This window comes from Pan troglodytes, chromosome 2 (genome assembly GCF_028858775.2).
Source record: "Pan troglodytes isolate AG18354 chromosome 2, NHGRI_mPanTro3-v2.0_pri, whole genome shotgun sequence".
Classification (NCBI taxonomy): domain Eukaryota; kingdom Metazoa; phylum Chordata; class Mammalia; order Primates; family Hominidae; genus Pan; species Pan troglodytes.
The window spans coordinates 199,348,314-199,369,302 of NC_086015.1; the positions used below are offsets into that span (position 1 = coordinate 199,348,314).

Genomic DNA, 20,989 nt, shown 5'->3' on the forward strand with positions numbered 1-20,989 from the left:
GTTCCACTTACATGAAATATCCAGAGTAGCCAAATCCATAGGGATCAAAAGCAGATTCACAGTTGCCAGGGTGTGGGAGGAGGGGGGACTGGAAGAGATGAGCCAGGCTGTGGGAGGAGGGGAACTGGAAGAGATGAGGTTTGTTGTTGTTGTTGTTGTTTTGAGACTGAGTCTCACTCTGTCGCCCGGGCTGGAGTGCAATGGCACCACCTCAGCTCACTGCAATCTCTGCCTCCCAGGTTCAAGCAATTCTCTTGCCTCAGCCTCCCAAGTAGCTAGGATTATAGGCACCTGCCACCATGCCCAGCTAATTTTTTTTTTTTTTTTTTTTGTAGTTTTAGTAGAGACGGAGTTTCACCATGTTGGCCAGCCTGGTCTCGAACCTCCTGACCTCAGGTGATCCACTCACCTCAGCCTCCCAAAGTACTGGCATTACAGGTGTGAGCCACTGCACTTGGCCTAATTTTTGTATTTTTAAGAGATGGGGTTTCACCATGTTGGTCAGGCTGGTCTCGAATTCCTGACCTCAAGTGAGCCACCTGCCTCGGCCTCACAAAGTGCTGGGATTACAGGTGTGAGCCACGGTGTCCAGCCTCTTTTTTGATTTTTCAAAACTGACTCTCATATTAAGGAAGCCAACACTTAAGTGATAACTGAAGTGATCGTGTTACTGACCACAGGTTCTTTAGGCTCCGATAAAAATTGACACGAGGCCAAGCAAATTTCCCAGACAAGGCTTTATTAGGGGCTTCCGTTCCACCACGGAGGAGACAGCACCGCAGGGAGAGGTCTCCAGCTGGCTCCCCAGGGGAGTGCGTTGTGGCGTCTTGAGGAGGGCGACACGCGTAATTCATGAGGTAGGTGAGCGTCCCTGCAGGAGTGACAGAACGCACAGGGATAGTTAGGAATCGCGGTAACACATACATCGCAGGATCAGAACACGACGAGAAAGCCTCTCCCTGGCAGAGGCTTTTGTTTTGTTTCTGTCTGTCACTGAGTCTGGAGTGCAGTGACAAGATCTCGGCTCCCTGCAACCTCCGCCTCCCAGGTTCAAGCGATTCTCGTGCCTCAGCCTCCCAAGTAGCTGGAATTACACCACCACACCTGGCTAATTTTTGTATTTTTAGTAGAGATGGGGTTTCACCTTGTTGGCCAGGCTGGTCTCAAACTCCTGACACCTCAGGTGATCCGTCCGCTTCGGCCTCCCAAGGTGCTGGGATTCCAGGTGAGAGCTCCCGCGCCGAGGCAGAGGTCTTGGTGTTGTAATGAGGCCGAGGGTGAAGAGTGGTCGTGCTTCCGGCTTCGTGCACACAAAGGCAATGGAGTTCATTCCCTGAAGTACAAGATTGAAAGTGCGACGCTGCCTATCTTCATTTTTCAAGGTCGTGTGATCAGTGGATGTGGCATTTTGTGTAAGATTTATAGTGGAATGCTGCTTATCTTAATGCTTTCACTGTCCTTCAATGAGCAGGTAAGAAAAAAAAAGGAAGAAAGAAAAATGTTGGGGGGGGAATGCATTAGCGGGGTTGGGAGCCGAGTCCCATCCCTCCTCTGTCTCAATAAGTCTCAGATGATGCTATCATATAATTTTGTGGGAAAAAATAGGCCAAAGAAATGAAATTCAGAAGGACTTATTCTTTTTGTTTCTAAAATCAGTTTCTGAGAGCTGGCAGGCCCCAGCTGCCAAGAGGAGACCCTGGCGGCCACAGCTCATCCTCTCTGACCAAGCCGTAGCTGGGGATGGGCCGGCCTGCAGGCAGGGCCTCCCGCTGGCTGGATCCCGGGCCACACTGTACAGAAGACAACCCCCTAGAGACCTTGGGTGGGGCAGAAGCCCCCTTCCCTCACTGACACCCTGCCGGTCTCTCCTGGGGTCTCCCAGTCTCTGCTGCCCAGTGGGGAAGCACCCGTCTCAGCCCAACCGCAGCTCCCCCCCCCGGCTCCCTCCTGCCCTTTCACCTTTCCTGCCATTCCCCACTGTGTCCTGAAGTTTCTAAGAACATCCCCAGTGCCCTGTTGTCAGCTCTGGGAAGTCTAAAGTTCAGGGCTTTGGGTAATTAAACCCAAGGCCTGTCAGTGGGCTGGGGGTGAATGACCTGGCGAACGTGCCTGCGGAGATGCTGGGAGGAAGCTGAGTCAGTCTGCGTCTTTGTCAGGGTGGGGCTGAGGCCAGTGACCCTCTGGGGGTCAGGGCCCTTGCAGGCCTCTTCCTTCCCTGACCTCCACCTTAGGAGGCAGCTGGCCCCTGAGACGCCTGCCTCACGACATTGTCCTGTCCCAGGAACTGGACTTTAGGAGGAGGGGAAGCTGGAGGGGGATGCAGCTTGACTCTTGGGAGAGACTTTGAGGTGTCTGGGCACAGGAGTGGGGAGTCCTCCGGGTACCCCATCAGGGACTGCTTCCACTGCTTGTATGGCCTCACCAGCCCAGCGCAGGAAGCCCCCTCTCCCTTCCCAGAATTGACCCTCTGCACCCTCTCCTGGGCCCTCTTCTCACTACCTCCATCTCCACCATGCCCCAACAGAGCCCCTCCCCCAGGCCCCTTTGGCCGCTCTCCACACCCCACGGCTTTCTGTCTGACCTGGTTTCTTAGCCTCTCTGGACCTCAGCCTCCTTATCTGTAAAATGGGAATAAGGATACTACTTCCCTTGTAACGCGGTGGTAAAGTTTAAATAAGCTAAGGAACACACTGCATGTCCTGCGGGCCCTGGCACACCAGACATGCTGACAGATGCTGGCTGCTTTCATCAGCTATGCAACCAAATTCTAAGGGGCCCTTCGTATGTGTCAGGCTGCGTGCCAGGAACCTAGAGGTACCACCGTACCACAGTACAAGATGCTGTGTCTGGCTTCGAAGAGATTTCAGTCTATGTGGACAGAGAGAAAAGGGAAGCTATCAGCCAATAAAATCGTTTGCAAGCCTGTAATTCAGCAGGTTTTCAAGACCTGTCAAATGCCCAGCAATCTCACTCTGCAACTCTGCCTCTTAAATACAGCATCTTCCGGCCCAGCATGGGGCTGGCTAAGCCCATCATCCAGATGTGATGAACTGGGGTCTGGGAAACCCACACCGGCCTCATCTGGCTTTTCCAGCCTGTCCTCCCTTCCACACATCAGGCTGACAGCACCAAACACAGCCGAGGCCTCAGCCCTGAGTCTCCCCGCTGCGGAGTGCCCAAGCCTGAGTTCCAGCAGGTTCTTCAGGGGCCGCTGACCAGGGAGCACTGCGGTGAGGAGCGAGGACTTCGCCCCCACCCCGGCCCAGGGCAGGGGCTTCGTGGTGAGCCCACCCCACCCCACCCCAGAAGGCTCCTGGAAGGGCAGGGCAGACTCGCAGCAAAATCCTATAGGATGGGCCGGGCCAGAGGCAAGGGGTGGCCAAAGGCGCCTGTCCAAGAGGTGGGAGGGACCACACCTGGGGGCAGGGACGAGTCAGGCACAGGGAACTCCGCCAGCCTAGAGGATCAAATTCCTCCAGGGTGAACTCTGAGATAGAAAGTTGGCCCGGGAAGCTCAAGGAGGGAGAGCGGCAGAGGGGAAGACTCTGCAATTCTGCTTGCCCCCCACCCCGGCCCAGGCAAGCCACCCTGCCCCCCGGCCCCCACCTGCCCGCCCCGCCTGCCCTTCCTCACCCCGGGTGCCTGCGGGATTGCTGGAGAGGACGTGGCGATGGAGCCGGGCAGGACCCAGATAAAGCTTGACCCCAGGTAAGTGAGGGCAGCGGGCCCTGGGCCAGTCGCTGAGCAGCGGTGGCCCCTATCCCGCGGCCTGTCCTCTCTCCCTCCCAGAGCCCTTTGGCGGCCGCACTCAGAATGAGACAGGACTGAAAATGCTCTAGCTGTTCCTAGGTCCTCAGGGACAACGTGGGTTCGGGCCAGGGTGTGACACTTCAGGGCCTCGGCCTTGCCCCCCAGCGTGGGGAGAGAAAAATCCCAGAGCGGGGGCTGTGGAAGGCATTCGCAGAGGCAATGGCAGCATCCCTCAGCAGCAGGGGGCCCGTCCATCTGTAAGGACTCACCCTTCCTCTGGGATCCTGCTCTTCCTCTCTGGTCAGTCCCTCGGCTGCTGCCCGACCAGCATGGAGAGAATCCACGGTGGGCTCTTCAGGCACGGCAGCCAGGCACAGCCCGGCTAGGTGGCAGCTTGTCTTACTCTCCCACCTGGGCCAGTTCTCCACTCCCTCTAAGAAAAGGGCCCTGAGGCCGGGCGCCTGTAATCCCAGCACTTTGGGAGGCTGAGGCGGGAGTCCAGGAGTTTAAGCCCAGTTCCAGTTTGAGTCCTGGAGTTCGAGACCAGTGTCTGAGCAACATGGCGAAATCCTGTCTCTACCAAAAATATAAAAAATTAGCCGGGCCTGGTGGCGTGCACCTGTAGTCCCAGCTTACTCATGGGGATGGGGGTTGAGTAGATCACTTGAGCCCAGGAGGTCAAGGCTGCTTGTATGAGCCAAGACAGACCACTGCACTCCAGCCTGGACAACAGAGCAAGACCCTGTCTCAAAAAGAAAAAAAAAGAAAGAAAAAGGAAGGAAGGAAGGAAAGAGAAGGGGAAGGGAGAGAGAAAGAGAAAGAGAGAGCAAAAGGAAGGAAGGAAGAAAGGAAGGAAGGAGAAGGGGAAGGGAGAGAGAAAGAGAAAGAGAGAGTGAAAGGGAGGAAGGAAGGAAGGAAAGAAAGAGAGAGAAAGAGGCCCTGAGGGGAAATGGACAAAGTCCTGCACTCAGGAGTGGTTGAGGGTCCAGTGTGCAACCCTCCCGCTTCCCCCAGCCCCCATGGTTCTGAGCACAGGCTGGTGTCTCGCCAGGTACACAGCAGATCTTCTGGAGGTGCTGAAGACCAATTACGGCATCCCCTCCGCCTGCTTCTCTCAGCCTCCCACAGCAGCCCAACTCCTGAGAGGTGAGTGGGGACCCTCCTCAGAGGGAACTGAGAGGAGGGAAACCAGGATAGCGGAGTGGAGCTGGGGAGAGGCGGCCCTGAGCTGGTGCACCTGGGCAGCCGGGGAGAATAACTGGCCCGGTGTCTGTCATCGTGGTTAAGGCTCTGGAGAAGGGCAATGCCTCAAGGAGTCAGTGGGTCAAAAGGGTAGCATGAGAGCCTGGCTCCGGAGAGCAACCGTCATGTTGGGCCTCCACAAAACTGGCCTCAAAGCTCATTCAAACTGCGGACACTGCGACCTGGGGCGCTTTTTCAGACCCCAGAGCCATCTGGGGACCCAAGATGGTGCCCAAGTGGTCCAAGCCCCATCGGGTCTCCTGGAGGGCCGCACGGCATCCGCCCTGGACCCCTGTCACTCTAGAGGGTGGTTACGGTGAGTGACGTGCTTCACACAGGTGAACCAGTTGTATTTGTTTTATGATCCAGCCTTTCTGAAAAACCTTTGTCCTCACTGGAGCATTCTGTTGTCGGGTTTTTGTGTGTGTTTTTGTGGGTATTTGCCTCATTCCACCCCTGAGCTCTCAGGTGGACAGATGGGATTCAAAAACCTGTTCTACAGTGTTTATTGTAGTGGAGTAATTGGTTTGCAATAATAAGTCATCATTTTCCACTGAAGGGGAGGGTGTGGGGATCCCCGAGGCCAGCTCAAGTTCAGCTGTTGGGAGAATTCCTTGACTGGAAATTTTACCTTTGCGTTTTGTCGCTCTGTTTCCTGAAGATAACCTGGGGTGCTCCTGGTCGTCCATCTACTGCTTTGATTCCTTGGATCCCACCCATTTCACTTTAAGAAAAAAACAAGTAATTGTTGCAGAGGTCTCTGTTTTGCAGCTTCCCTTTTGCAAGAAGCACTTTTTCCAAATAAAACAGTAATAAAAAAAAACAAAGGTGAACCTGCAAAAGTCCTCGCAGTGTTGGCCAACAACATTCTATTACTGAATTACTTTTGAAAGTGAAAGGCATTGGCTGGGAGCGGTGGCTCACGCCTGTAATCCCTGCACTTTGGGAGGCCGAGGCGGGTGGATCACTTGAAGCCAGAAGTTGGAGACCAGCCTGGCCAACATGGTGAAACCCCGTCTGTACTGAAAATACAAAAATTAGCCAGGCGTGATGGCGGTCACCTGTAATCCCAGCTACTCGGGAGGCTGAGGCAGGAGAATTGCTTGAACTGGGGAGGCGGAGGTTGCAGCGAGCCGAGATCATGCCACTGCACTCCAGCCTGGGCAATAGAGTGAGTGAGACTCCGTCTCAAAAATAAAAGAAAAAAAAAAGAAAAGAAAAAGCAAGTGAAAGGCATAGGATGGGGCTCAGCTTATTCCCCAGACACCAAAAACATTGAGAATCAGGGCCCAAGCATGCTTAGAGAAAATGTGACTCACGCCTGCGTTTTATTTTGTTTTCCTGCTGCATACTGACTACCTCTGAAATGTTGGATACAAGTCTGTGTCTCTGTAGCACATTTAACGCGTTTCCCAGGCAACAGGAAGCTCTCAGTGTGCGTTCTGTCGCAGACGTGGGCGTGTCCTTGGGCTGTGTAGGGCTTCATTTCAGATGATCTGAACCAGAGGGGTTGCCAACTGCCAGTGTCCGGAGATGCCTGGTGGCCACTCTGTGGTTAGTGGCAGTAGGTGGCTGCTACATCCAGTTCCAGGAACCTCCTGTTGAGACAGTGCAGCTGGTGGTACAAGCCTTCCCTTACACAGCAGCTCTCCCCCCAGGGAACATTTGGCAGTGTCGGGAGACTTCCGGTTGCCACACTGGAAGGTGCTACTGGCATCTCGTGGTCAGAGGCCAGGAAAGCTGCTAAACTTCCTACAGGGCACGGGAAGAGCCCCGGAAAGCTGCTAAACTTCCTACAGGGCACGGGAAGAGCCCCCACAGAAAAGATTATTCAGGCCAAAGTGTCAATAGTGCTCAGGTTGAGAAACCTTGCCTCACGCAATGAAAACGGTTCTCACATTGCTTTGCTTCAGAATGTGCAAACGGAAACCCCAAGGCTGTTCAGAACAGGCCATTCTGAGTCTGCTAGTCCAGCAAGCCTCGCCGCAGGCAGAGTGGGGAGGATTTGGCCAGCGGGCCCTCCTGGGACAGGGAAGCTGCGAGGATGAGTTCGGGGGCGCCCCAGGCCCAGGGGAGCGAGGTCTGGCAGGATTCAAGGATCCTGGTGGAAGAGCAGGGGACAATTGAGAGGGCCGGGCAGGGGACAATTGAGAGGGCCGGGCAGGGGACAATTGAGAGGGCCGGGCAGGGGACAATTGAGAGGGCCGGGCAGGAGAGGTGAGGCCCGCTGCGCGCCGGGCTGGCGGAGGAGCTGTACTTTATCCCGCAGCGAGAAGGAGCTGGTGAAGGCTCTGAGGCTGGGAGTGGCTGGATGAAAGTCGTGCTTCTCGGCCATTCGTTAGTAATCAGGATGGACTGCAGAGGAAGAGGCTTAAGAAGCAGGGATGCGGCCGGACACCGTGGCTCATGCCTGTAATCCCAGCACTTTGGGAGGCCGAGGCAGGCAGATCATCTGCGGTCAAGAGTTCAAGATCAGCCTGGCCAATGTGGTGAAATCCTGTCTCTACTGAAAATACAAAAATTAGCCAGGTGTGGTGGCGCGTGCCTGTAATCCCAGCTACTCAGGAGGCTGAGGCAGGAGAATCGCTTGAACCCGGGAGGCAGAGGTTGCAGTGAGCCGAGATCTCACCATTGCACTCCAGCCTGGGTGACAGAACAAGACTCCGTCTCAACAACAGCAAAAAAATAGGCAGGGATGTAAATGAGAGGTCGTTGCCCCGGCCTGCCATGCGGGAAAAGAGTCTGAGGCAGGGCAGTGGCAGGGAAAGAAGAGGAAGGGTTGGGAAACAGGCAGTTCAAAGAAAGAGCAGGCAATCTAGGAAAGACCTAGGCGTGTAAGTGCTGGTTCTGGGCAATGGTGACGGCACAGCAAGAAATAGGAGAAGCAGGAAGAAGTGCCTCTGGGAGGCTGTGGCGAAACTCCTTCCTCGCTTCATTTGTAAACCTTGTTGTTCCTTAATTTTTTCTTTTTTTTTTTTTTTGAGACAGGGTCTCGCTGTGTCACTCAGGCTGGAGTGCAGTGGTGCGATCTCGGCTTACCCCAACCCTCCACCTGCTGGGCTCAGGTGATCCTCCCACCTCAGCCTCCCTAGTAGCTGGGACCACAGGCACATGCCACCAAGCCCAGCTAATTTTTGTATTTTTTTGTAGAGGTGGAGTTTCTCCATGTTGCCCAGGCTGGTCTCGAACTTAAAATTAAATGCTAAGAAAACTATTTCAGGCCAGTCACGGTGGCCCATGCTGCAACCCCAGGAGGTCGAGGTTGCAGTGAGCTATGATTGCACCACCAGCCTCAGCCTGGGCAACAGACCGAAACCCTGTCTCAATTTAAAAAAAAGAGAGAGAGAGAAAAAAGCTATTATTCTAGAAGAATGATTGAATCCATTTTTTTTTTTTAATTTTAAAATCACGGCTCACGGCAGCCCGAGCTCCGGGCTCAAGTGATCCTCCCACCTCATCCTCTTGAGTAGCTGGGACTGCAGGCACACAACACCATGCCTGGGCTAACTTTTAATTTTTGTAGAGACAGAGTCTGACTTTGTTGCCCAGGCTGATCTCAAACGCTCCAGCTCAAGCGATCCTCCTGCCTCGGCCTCCTGAAGGGCTGGGATTACAGGTGTGAACCACCGTGCCCGGCCTTAAAGCTACTTTTTATTGAACAAATACTACACGCCCGGTGCTTTGCTAAGAAGCTTAAGGAGAGGATAAGTAACCTGTCTATGGCCATAGAGCTATTAGTAAGTGGCATTTTACTTTGTTTTTGTTTGTTTGTTTGGTTTGTTGTTTTTTTTTTTTTTTTAAGAGACAGAGTCTTGCTCTGTCGCGCAGGCTGGAGTGCAGTGGCGTGATCTCAGCTCACTGCAAGCTCCGCCTCCCAGGTTCACGCTATTCTCCTGCCTCAGCCTCCCGAGTAGCTGGGACTACAGGCGCCTGTCACCACGCCCGGCTAATTTTTTGTATATTTTTTAGTAGAGACGGGGTTTCACCGTGTTAGTCAGGATGGTCTCGATCTCCTGACCTCGTGATCCGCCCGCCTCGGCCTCCCAAAGTGCTGGGATGACAGGCGTGAGCCACCGCGCCCGGCCTGGCATTTTGCTTTGAACTCAAATGTCTGACTCCAGTGCTCTACACTGTGCTCCTAACCTACTGGAAGCACATATGCAAGCATGGAAATAATTTTTGGTTAGAAAGCTGGGATTATGGGTGATTACTCTTTTTTCAAATTCTTATTTAATGTTCCTGTTTTCATTATTTTAAAAAGTAATCTTTGCTATTCCAGAGACAGTGGGAAATTTAATAGTTGCTATAAGTATGATTATATTCAAAATGGTCAACTAGACAAGCATTTCCCAAAGTCTCAGACTCTTAATCCCAAGGAGTCCTTCATGGAAACAGAGTTCTGTAGGAAGTTAAGTTTTGTGACCAGGCGCGGTGGCTCACACCTGTAATCCCAGCACTTTGGGAGGCCGAGGCGGGTGGATCACTTGAGGTCAGGAGTTCGAGACCAGCCTGCCCAACATGGTGAAACCCTATCTCTACTTAAAATACAAAAATTAGCTGGGCATGGTGGTGGGTACCTGTAATCCCAGCTACCTGGGAGGCGGAGGCAGAAGAATTGCTTGAATCCACGAGGCGGAGCTTGCAGTAAGCCGAGATCGCGCCACTGCACCCCAGCCTGGCGACAGAGTAAGGCTCCATCTCAAAAAAAAAAAAAAAGAAAGTTAAAGTTAAGTTTTGTAAAAGGTGCATTCTAGACCCTCCTTTTGGAAATTTACAATGTAAATTAGCAGATTAAAAATGTCAGTAGGCTCTGCAGGAATCATCACATTTAACCTTAATGCATTTCCAAAAATTCTTCAGCCGTGGAATACTTTTGTCCCATAGTGTCTATTTAGATGCCCTTTTGGGGAAATTGAGTTCAACCAGCAAAGAAGAGGCCATCTCCTAAGAAGATAGTTTGATGGACAGCCCCAGTATCGGGCTATGGATGCTAAGGAACTTTTCCTTTCCTAATTAGAGTACCAAAGGCAACAGTTAGAAGACACTGCAAAACCATTTGTGTTGAACAGTCAGAATCTGCCCCACCCTCACCTTCATAAACGGAACGGCCCTCCCAGGGTTGCCTTTGATGATCTCTCCCATATCCACGAGTACACACACCTGGAGTCACTGTGTGTCATGGTTAATAAGAGTGTGGGCTTAGTCACGAATACCTGCGTTTAAATCTCCGCTCCTTCACTTCCAGGCTGTGTGACCCTGGGAGACGTGCTTCCTTCTCTGAGCCTCATTTCCTGAAAAAGTCTATGAAAAGCAGATGATGATAGGAATTCTCATAGGTTATTTCTTTCATTCAACAAATAGTTACAGAGCCGTTACTCCTCCGGGCGTTTGAGAACAGAGCACAAGCTTGACAAGGTCCCTGCCTCCGTGGAGTGTGCACCACAAGGTGGAGAGCCGAGAATAAGCGAGTAAACAGCTGTGTAAATACAAATAGCCCTGATGTGGGCGGAAGGAGGACATAACGTCACCCGGAATGGAGATTTTCACGGAGCAGGGAGCAGTTAGGGAAATGAAGACTGGGAAAGACTGGGTTGGTGGCGTGTGAAAGGGCAGTTTTTACGCTCTCCGAGGGCTGATGAGCACACGGGGCTGGGGGTAAGAGAGGCTCTAGCAATGGCCCCCGCTTCCCAACCACAGAACATTGGTTTTGGAAAACCACCTGCATTAATGTTGGCTTTTTCCTATCTGGACTTTGCCTATTGTCTGAGGTTTCTTTAATTAAACATTTCTATTATAAAAATCATTCAGGTTTAGTTAAAAAAAAAAAAAAGAAAGAAAATACAGAACAGTAAAAAGAGAAAAAAAATCATCTACAGTCCCACCCAGAGACAGGCACGGCAAATATCTTAGTGTAATTTCCTTTTTTTAAATGCCTTTTTTTTTTTTTTTTTCAGACAGAGTCTGGCTCTGTGGCCCAGGCTGGAGTGCAGTGGTGCGATCTCAGCTCCCTGCAGCCTCCACCTCCCAGTTCAAGCGATTCTCCTGCCTCAGCCTCTCCAGTAGGTGGGACTACAGGTACACGCCACCATGTCTGGCTAATTTTTGTATTTTTGGTAGAGATGGGGTTCCACCATGTTGGCCAGGCTGGTCTCAAATTCCTGACCTCAAGTGATCCACCCGCCTCGGCCTCCCAAAGTGCTGGGATTACAGGCATGAGCCACTGTGCCTGGCCCTTTCTCTATGTTTTTATTTAACATTTGTAGAAATCATACTATTCCTAAAATTTTATGTTCTGTTTTTGTAAGCATGACACAAAATAAATTTTTCACATCATTGTATATTTGGAAAAATATGTTCTTTTCTAAAAAAAGGTTTATTTTTGTTATAAATACATATTCATTATAGAATAATTGGAAAAGAAAGACACTAGGGATTTTCACACACTGAGAAAAGGCCATGTGGGGACACAGTAGAAACGCGGTTGTCGGCCGGACCCGGTGGCTCAGGCCTGTAACCCCAGCACTTTGGGAGGCCGAGGTGGGCTGGTCAGTTGAGGTCAGTTCAAGACCAGCCTGGCCAACATGGCGAAAACCGTCTCTACTAGCTGGGCGTGGTGGCAGGTGCCTGTAGTCCCAGCTACTTGGGAGGCTGAGGCAGGAGAATCACTTAAACCTGGGAGGTGGAGGCTGCAGTAAGCTAAGATCAGACCAGCGCACTCCAGCCTGTGCGACAAGAGTGAAACTTCGTTGAAAGAAGAGAAGGGGGCGGGGCGGGGGGGGGAGGAGATGGGAGGGGAGGGGAGGAGAGGGGAGGAGAGGGGAGAGGGGAGGGAAGGGGAGACGGGAGGGGAGGGGAGGGGAGGAGAGGAGAGTTGTCTGCAAGTGGAGGAGAGAGGCCTCAGGAGAAATCAAACCTGCTGACACCTTGATCTTGAACTAGCCTCCAAAACTATGAGAAAATAAATTTAAGTTGTTTAATTTTTTAAAAAGTGACTACTCAGAAAAGAGAGAAAAAAGTAAGTAGAAAAGAAGACACAAATCATCCATAGTCCCATCACCCAAACATAAGCATTGCTAACTTTTTTCAGTATTATACGTATTTTCCTTTTTTTTTTTTTTTTTTTTTTTCACCCAGGCTGGAGTGCAGTGGTGTGATCCTGGCTCACTACAGCCTTCACCTCTCCCCGAGTAGCTGGGACCACAGGCAGGCGCCACCACACCCGGCTAATTTCTGTATTTTTTAGTAGAGGTGGGGTTTCACTATGTTGGCCAGGCTGGTCTTGGACTCCTGGCCTCAAGTGATCCGCCCACCTCAGCTTCCCAAAGTTCTGGGACTACCAGTGTGAGCCACCGTGCCCAGCCGAGGGTCAGCGTATTTTTTGACAGATTCACCCATAGTCCTGGTTGGTCCTGTGGTGCCACCAGGTGCGACTGACCGAGACAAGAGCTCCAGCTCAAGTCTGTACCGTGGCCACCTTTCTCCCTGTTTTGGTTTCAGCAGTCATATTGCTCCCACTGAGCTGCCCTCATGTTCCTTAGTCACCAAAACACAGAGCAGACTAGCTAATCCCTTCCTCGTGCTCACCCCACAAGGCAACAGGACAATGACTAGAGTGTGGCAGTTTTCTCCCTTTCTTCCTCTTATCTAGTCAGGTAGCAGGTGCAAAGGAGGGTCCAATAACTAGAAAAGATACTTAGATAAATGACCACAGGGTCACTAAGGACCTAGAACCCTTTCTTTAAAACTAACAGCTGCATTAATGAATCACGTTTGTTCAGAAACACATATTGTGACTATATTCATTTTTTTTCTGTTAGCAACGGTGAGGCCAGATGAGGTCTACCAGTATTTGTCAAAGTGTCTGCTATCCTCCGACCACTATCAGGTGAGCTTGTTAAAAATGCAGATGACTGGGCCCATCTCAGATCTATGGACGCACATGTCTGAAGGTAGGGCCTGGGCAGCTAGCTGCTTTTTAACAACTCCCAAAATGACTGCAATATCCACGAAAGTTTGAAAACCTTGGACTATAGTTCATGTAAGACCAAGCATGAGGCCAGCGTGCGTCAGGTGTCCTTGGGGTTTTTATTTGATCCGTTTCTCTTTCGTTGAAGTTCCCCCGTGGCCGAGTGTGGTGGCTCACGTCTGTAATCCCAGCACTTTGGGAGACCAGGGTGGGAGGACTGCTTAAGCCTAGGAGTTTGAGACCAGTCTGGGCAACGTAGTGAGACCCCGTCTCTACAGAAAATTTTAAAAATTAGCCGGCCGTGGTGGGGGTGCACGCCTGTAGTCCCAGGCTACTTGGGAGGCTGAGGTTGGAGGATGGTTTGAACCCGGAAGGTCAAGGTTGCAGTGAGCCATGATCGCACCACTGCCCTCCAGCCTGGGCGACAGAGTGAGACCCTGTCCTCCTCCCCACAAACAAGTTCTCTGCTAATGTCTGGTTTCACCATATAATTTTGGTGAAATCAACTTAAACAGATCCAGAATGTCCCATAAATTATATTCGGCTTCAATTATGTTAATTGATCTACATTCGCTAGTGCAGCACCTGGCACTGGAGATAGAAAAGTGAAGTGGGGTCGGGCAAAGGGGCTGAGGCCTATAATCCCAGCACTTTGCAGGGCCAAGGCGAGTGGATCACTTGAGGTCAGGAGTTCGAGACCATCCTGGCCAACATGGAGAGAACTATCTCTACTAAAAATATAAAAATTAGCCGGGCATAGTGGTGGGCGTCTGTAATCCCAGCTACTTGGGAGGCTGAGGCAGGAGAATCACTTAAACCCGGGAGGTGGAGGTTGCAGTGAGCCAAGTTCACACCACTGCACTCCAGCCTGGGCAACAGAGTGAGGCTCCGTCTTAAAAAAAAAAAAAAAAAAATGACTATTTCTTAGTCAGGTTGAATAGGTCTAAAAAATCCTCATTCCTGTGCACGGGTGGGAGCCTAGATCCAGTAAGGCAATTTCCATCCGAGGAATAAGCCCAGGCCTTCTCCCGCTCAGTCCCGGTCGTCAGCTCTCTGCCTTCTCCTCCTCTAGCCCTGGGCCCTGTGGAACTTGCCCTCACCAGCATCCTGACCTTGCTGGCGCTGGGCTCCATTGCCATCTTCCTGGAGGATGCCGTCTACCTGTACAAGAACACCCTTTGCCCCATCAAGAGGCGGACTCTGCTCTGGAACAGCTCGGCACCCACGGTGAGGCCCCCGGGGCTGCCCTGTGGGGGGAACTGAAACGAAGGCAGAGACCAAGGTGAGAATTCCTCTAAACTCAGCACGTCACTTCAGCAAAGAGTGTCCTGCCACGACCCGCGGAGGGCGGAGGTTTGCAGTCCCATCTCCCCTTGCAGTTAGGATCCTCTGCTTGGAAGGCTGCGCAGTGTTTGAATTCTAAGGGCTGCGGAGACAGCTGGAGACCTGCTCAGCCCACCAGCCGCCTCACTCCTTGCTCCCCGCTACAGTGTTGCCATTTAAAGAGCTTCCTTCCCGGAGAGGCAGCCGTGGTTCCTCAGAGTGTGGGGGAAAGTCTCATTCCACAGGGTCACACTCAGCTCCACCCTTACGCTGAGGCTTTTGAAACACCCTCCCACAGGTCCTTGGTTTGCTTGACTTAATTAGTTCTTTTTCCAGCTGGCAGCGTTTAAGGAACGCTGCCTCGAATGCATAGGTTTTGCCTCCTGTGCCCTTGCCGCAAAAGGTTTCCGGAGCCTCAGGGTCTCCCTCCCGCCCTCACCTGCTCCTGCCCCTTCTGAGCAGGTGGTGTCTGTGCTGTGCTGCTTTGGTCTCTGGATCCCTCGTTCCCTGGTGCTGGTGGAAATGACCATCACCTCGTGAGTGCCCTGCCTCACCCCACCTCCAAGGGCCCCTCTGCTCCCGCTCACCAGGACTCGAGTCCGTGTCCTTGATCCCAGCTGACCATGAATCTGGCCCTTCCCAGCTTGTGCTAGTTCCGGGCTCTTGCGCTCCTGGCTCTGCTCAGGGAATGCCTCCTTTTGGCATCTGGCACGTTCCTCAGCCAGGCCTCTGTTCCCACAGTCTGAAATTCCCCTTCTCCCAGTCCTGTGGGCCGTCTCCTCTCCCTCGCTCCTCTTGGGTCACACACCCAGAACGCCCAGCCCTAGCTCTGCCCCTCAGTAAGCCCCACCTCTCCCTGCTGTCTTTCTCTCTGGCAGCAAAGGGGTGTCCCTGCAGCGTGCCCCGACCTCGTAGACCCACTTCTCTCCCCACCCCAGGTTTTATGCCGTGTGCTTTTACCTGCTGATGCTGGTCATGGTGGAAGGCTTTGGGGGGAAGGAGGCAGTGCTGAGGACGCTGAGGGACACCCCGATGATGGTCCACACAGGCCCCTGCTGCTGCTGCTGCCCCTGCTGTCCGCGGCTGCTGCTCACCAGGTGAGGCGGGGCCAAGGTGCCTTCCCCAGGAGCCGGGGAGCCTCTCCTGGACCCCTGGCCCCCTTCAAGGCTCTGGGAATTAGGCGTGAATAGGCCAAAGCCAGTGACGGAAGGGTGGGTATCCCACAGCCAGGACCCACGGGCGCCACCCTCAGGGGACAGGGGAGCAGAGGAAGGAGAGCCCCTCAGTTCTCATCACTGAACTTCACTGCACCCTGCAAGCCTTAGCCACACAGAGAAAACTGGACTTGGGGCCATTCGCTTGCCCCTTCTGCCCACTTTGGTGAATGAGGTTGCGGTCACACTCCCAGACCTCGCTCCAAAGACGGAATTCTTGTCTGGAGGTGAGTGGGAGACTAAGAGGGTTCCCAGCACTCTCCACATTCTGCTTTTTTCCTCTGTCCCCATCCACTTAACCTGGTTGGTGTTTATGACGGCAGCCGAGCCTCAGCCTAGGAGCCCAGTGAGGAGCCGGGGCGTCTTCCTGGGGCAGCGGGTTTGTGGGCCCATGTTCCTAACCCTCTTCCCCACTCAGGAAGAAGCTTCAGCTGCTGATGTTGGGCCCTTTCCAATACGCCTTCTTGAAGATAACGCTGACCCTGGTGGGCCTGTTTCTCATCCCCGACGGCATCTATGACCCAGCAGACGTAAGCCGGGAGTAAGGGACAGCACAGTCCAAGACTCATTTAGTACCTTTGTGTTCTAAAAGGAATCACCAGAGCCAACACCCCTTGACAGAGGGCCCCAGAAAAGGGTGGCTGTGGGAAAACAGAGGCTCAGGGACTGCCAGGGAGAGAACCGCAACAGGCCAGGCCCCCGGGCTTTTTCATTACCGTTCCTGCCGTGGGAGAGGAGAGCTCAAAGGAAGCACCAGGTGCCATGATGATCCCAATGGCTCACGAGGCCGAGGTGGGAGGATTGCTCAAGAGTGGGAGTTCAAGACCAGCCTGGACAATATAGCGAGATGCCATTTCTAAAAATGTTTTTAAAATTAGGCTGGGCATGGTGGCTCACACCTGTAATCCCAGCACTTTGGGAGGCTGAGGTGGGAGGATCACTTGAAGCCAGGAGTTTGCGACCAGCTTGGGCAACATAGTGAGATCCCATCTCTTTTTTTTTTTTTTTTGAGATGGAGTTTCTCTTTTGTCACCCAGGCTGGAGTGCAGTAGCGCATCTCGGCTCACTGCAACCTCCGCCTCCCGGGTTCAAGTGATTCTCCTACCTCAGCCTCCTGAGTAGCTGGGATTACAGGCATGCACCACCACCCCCGGCTAATTTTGTATTTTTCATAGAGATGGGGTTTCTCCATGTTGGTCAGGCTGGTCTTGAACACCTGACCTCAGGTGATCCGCCCGCCTCTGCCTCCCAAAGTGCTGGGATTATAGGCGTGAGCCACCACGCCTGGCCCATCTCTATTATTAAAAAAAAAAACAAAAACAAAAATTAGCTGGGAATGGTGGTGTGCACCTGTAGTCCCAGCTACTCAGAAGCCTGAGGCGAGGGGATCACTGGAGCCAGGAGTGTGATGCTGCAGTGAGCTATGATTGCACCTCTGCACTTTCAGCTGGGTGACAGAGTGACACCATCTCTTGAAAGAGAGAGAGAGAGAGAGAGAGAGAGCGCTTGCCTGCCTCACTGACTACTTTCTGTTGCCACCAGATTTCTGAGGGGAGCACAGCTCTATGGATCAACACTTTCCTCGGCGTGTCCACACTGCTGGCTCTCTGGACCCTGGGCATCATTTCCCGTCAAGCCAGGCTACACCTGGGTGAGCAGAACATGGGAGCCAAATTTGCTCTGTTCCAGGTAACTATACCCTGGGAGAGAAAAGATGTTTCAAAACCGAGCTACAGATAGTTGGGGTTAGTAAGTGAGGCCAATAAAGGCTAAAGTGGGCCGGGAATCTTTTTCATAAGCCTCACGTCTCTCATGAGATTTGGAAAATGATTCCTGTGCTTCCCGCTTTTGTCTTTCTGTGCTGGAATTGTTTCCCAGGGCTGCCATGACAAAATACCACAAATCAGATGGCTTAAAACAACAGACATGTCTTGTCTCATTGTGCTGGAGGCTAGAAGTCCACAGCGAAGGAGCCAGCAGGGCCCTGCTCCCTTTGAGCCCTGCAGGGGGTCCCAGCCTCTCCCTAGTTTCCTAGTTGCCAGCAGTCCTGGACGATCCTTGACCAGCATTTGCGTCACTCCCATTTCTGCCTCCATTATCTCGTTATATTCTCCCCTTGTGTTTCTGTGTGTCTTCTTTTTTTTTTTTTTTTTTTTTTTTTTTGAGACGGAGTCTTGCTCTGTTGCCCAGGCTGGAGTGCAGTGGTGCCATCTCAGGTTAAGCAATTCTCTTGCCTCAGCCTCCCAAGTAGCTGGGATTACAGGCATGTACCACCACCCCCGGCTAATTTTGCATTTTTAGTAGAGACGGGGTTTCGCTATGTTGGCCAGGCTGATCTCAAACTCCTGACCCCAGGTGATCCACCCGCCTCAGTCTCCCAAAGTGTTGGGATTACAGGCATGAGCCACTGTGCCCCTCCATCTCATCTATTTTTAGGACACCAGTCAAATTGGATTAAGGGCCCACCCTATTCCATCATGACCTCATCGTAACTAATTACATTTGTAACAAACTGTTCTTAAATAAGGTCACGAGTACGGGGGGCAGGACTTCAACATAGCTTTTTGGGGACACAGTTTAACCTGTAACACGTGTGTTAACAAACCTTACATTTGTCTCCTTGCTTCTTCCTTTCCTTTTCTACCTATGACTTCCTAAAATCCTATAACCCATCAACACCAGCAGCAGCATTAGCATTAGCTACAGGACCTACCTACACCATGTGCCAGGCACTTTCACACATTACACTTCAATTTTCACAACCCCAGGAGTCATTTTTCCCATTTTACAAAGGAAGAAACAGACCCAGAGATGTTCTTGCTCAAAGGCACATAAGGAATGGGGCTAGAATTTATACCCAGGTATGTCTGACTCCTCCACACATCTGTCTTCCCCTTACCCTGCCCTTCATCTTCACAACGCTTCTGAAAATTCTCTCAAAGGCATGTTGGCCCACCTTCTACGTGCTGCCTTCTCTAACCTCAAAGATGACTTTTCCACCAAATGCAATGACTTCTAACCCAGTCTTGTTCTCCTTCTCTCTCCATCCTGTCTCCTTGCTGGTCTTCTACTCCCAAGGCATAATGACTGCCCTACAGTTTAACAGAGTGAGTTCACGTACATTCTCATTTGATCTACGTACATGCCTCCCAAATGTGAACTTCCAGGCACATAGGAGGTAGAATGAAAGGGGCTATGGGAATAGAGAGAGAAGTCCCCGGAATGAGTCAGGGACTGAAGGGGCAGAAAGGTTCTGGGTCCCAGAAGTACTTGAGACCAGGCCGAAAGATAAAAGCCGTGTGATGGCCGAGCCTGCCCATGGTTAATGTGGGGGAGCCTGGGCAAGCCACGCCAGCCTTGAAGAAGCTGAGGTTTCCACACAATGTACTCAGGGAGGGCAATACTAAGATAAATGGTGCTTCCAGGGCTTCTGGACAGTGATCTTCTTCTTCTCCCCTTTTGCCTTCTTTATTTGGTGAAATATTGATAAAATTTGCCATTAATGATTTTGAAGTGTCAGGTTCTGTGGCATTAAGTACATTCCCATTGTTGCACTACCATTACCACCGTCTATCTCCAGGCACCCATTAAACACATACCCCATTGCCCTCTCCCTGCAGTCTCTGGGATGGCAGAGTTTTCAAAGGGCATTTTAATGGTTAATTGTCCATTATTCTAGGAGCAGGGACCTCAGGCACTTGAGCTAGATGGAATGCCTCTTCTCTAATCACCCATCTCTTTATCCATTGAGTGCTCATTGGTAGCCATGGCTGAGAAAGGGAATTAAAAATGAACCCTTTAATCAGTTCTTATATCTTGTCAGAAACTCTAATAAACTACTGGGTAGAAAATAAGAATGTCATTTGCCTGAAGGTGAAAATCCCACAGGTTTTTAATGAAGTGAGAGCCTCAACGCTCTGTGACTGCACAGATCTGACGGTGGGTGGAACCTGCCCAGCGGAAGGGCGAGGCCCGGCAGTGGGCTGGCTGCGTTCTGTGCCGTGAGGGCGGGCCCAGTCCACCCTTGCCTCTCTTTAATGTTTCACAGGTTCTTCTCATCCTGACTGCCCTACAGCCCTCCATCTTCTCAGTCTTGGCCAACGGTGGGCAGATTGCTTGTTCGCCTCCCTATTCCTCTAAAACCAGGTCTCAAGGTGAGCACGTTAAGCCTCCTGTCCCATCGTGGGATGGATGAGACGGGGAGAGTCAGGAAAGAAGGGGCCCCAGAACAGACATTAGGCCAGCCTGACTTCTGCTCAGAGTGTTCAGAAGGGATCTTCGGGAAATCCCAACAGGGGCTTTAAGGAAACTATGACCTCTCTGATCACACAGAAGAGAAGTGAAACCCCACAGCTTGAGGCCAGCCCTGAGGGCCAACCCAGGAAGCCACGGGTTCAGTCCTCAGCTCCTGGGAGAGGAATGGGAATGGTTGAAAAACAGAAGCCCATGTTGATTGAACACACATAAGAAATGGACTGTATGCCAGCCTCAGAGCACAGAAGTAGACAGCCAAGTTCCGGTTCTGGCTCTACCATTAACCCGCTGTGTTATTTATGACAATTTCGTATCCCTAAGTCCTGATTTGGGGATAAACCGGAGAAAGTGTTGCTCAACTCCTGTGCCCGGGCTGCTAGTAAAACACCACCTCTGTAACTCAGCATAACCTACGCTGTATTTCACCCCACACTGCAGTGATGAATTGCCACCTCCTCATACTGGAGACTTTTCTAATGACTGTGCTGACACGAATGTACTACCGAAGGAAAGACCACAGGGTTGGGTATGAAACTTTCTCTTCTCCAGACCTGGACTTGAACCTCAAAGCCTAAGGTAGATGGCTTGGACAATGAAAGGATGCTGTACTCGTTAGAATACAAGATTCCTTTACTGTCCCTCAACCTTGACCAAATGGGAAGCACTCCCCCTTGTCAACACAAGCTGGCAGATACATTTGACTCTACAGATGAAGGTGAACAATGTTAGGATAAAATTGCTTTGGATCTTGCCTGGAAGGTGTTTTAAGTTTTGTAATAAACAAGATGATGTCTGAAAATGTGTAACAGGGCACCTTGCCTCTGTCCATGTCACTATTAACCCTTCAAGGTTGTATATTGCTGGCTGGGTGTGGCAGCTCATGCCTGCTGTCCCAGCACTTTGGGAGCCTGAGGCGGGAGGATCACTTGAGCCCAGGAGGTTGAGGCTGCAGTGAGCGATGGTTGTGCCATACACTCCAGCCTGGGTGATACAGCCAGACCCTGCCTCTGGAAAAAAAAAGAAAGCTTACTGAGCTTTCCTAAAGCAGATGCAAAGAAGAGTATATAGTATTGTGTCTGGCATAAGAAAAGGAGAACTTGGTGAGGTGAAATAGCACCAGCCCAGAGTCTTGAAGAAGCCAGGGGCCCTGGAGAACAGATGGAAGGTGACCTTTCCCTGACAGGTGTGCTACTACGGCACCAACCACGCGGGGCCCTGGTGGTCTGGGTCAGCCTCACTT

The 20,989-nt window shown here is 51.8% G+C and overlaps 1 protein-coding gene and 1 long non-coding RNA gene across 2 annotated transcripts; one reads left to right on the top strand and one right to left on the bottom strand.

Annotated features, from left to right (window-relative positions):
* Nucleotides 1-719: 719 nt before the first annotated feature.
* On the bottom strand, nucleotides 720-11,765 carry LOC134809513 (uncharacterized). Its single transcript, XR_010155421.1, has 8 exons — nucleotides 10,206-11,765; nucleotides 9,570-9,690; nucleotides 6,891-7,444; nucleotides 6,312-6,590; nucleotides 5,624-5,716; nucleotides 4,020-4,326; nucleotides 1,145-1,458; nucleotides 720-871 (listed from the first exon to the last, which is right to left on the bottom strand). It is a non-coding gene; the product is annotated as an uncharacterized LOC134809513 (long non-coding RNA).
* On the top strand, nucleotides 2,825-20,500 carry SLC51A (solute carrier family 51 member A). The gene is made up of 9 exons (XM_516971.8): nucleotides 2,825-3,708; nucleotides 4,802-4,896; nucleotides 14,031-14,185; nucleotides 14,744-14,817; nucleotides 15,220-15,378; nucleotides 15,914-16,025; nucleotides 17,038-17,184; nucleotides 19,544-19,649; nucleotides 20,188-20,500. Exons 1-9 carry the CDS (start codon nucleotides 3,671-3,673, stop codon nucleotides 20,322-20,324), a joined length of 1,023 nt encoding a protein of 340 aa, XP_516971.2. The 5' UTR covers nucleotides 2,825-3,670; the 3' UTR covers nucleotides 20,325-20,500.
* The last annotated feature ends 489 nt before the right edge of the window (nucleotides 20,501-20,989 follow it).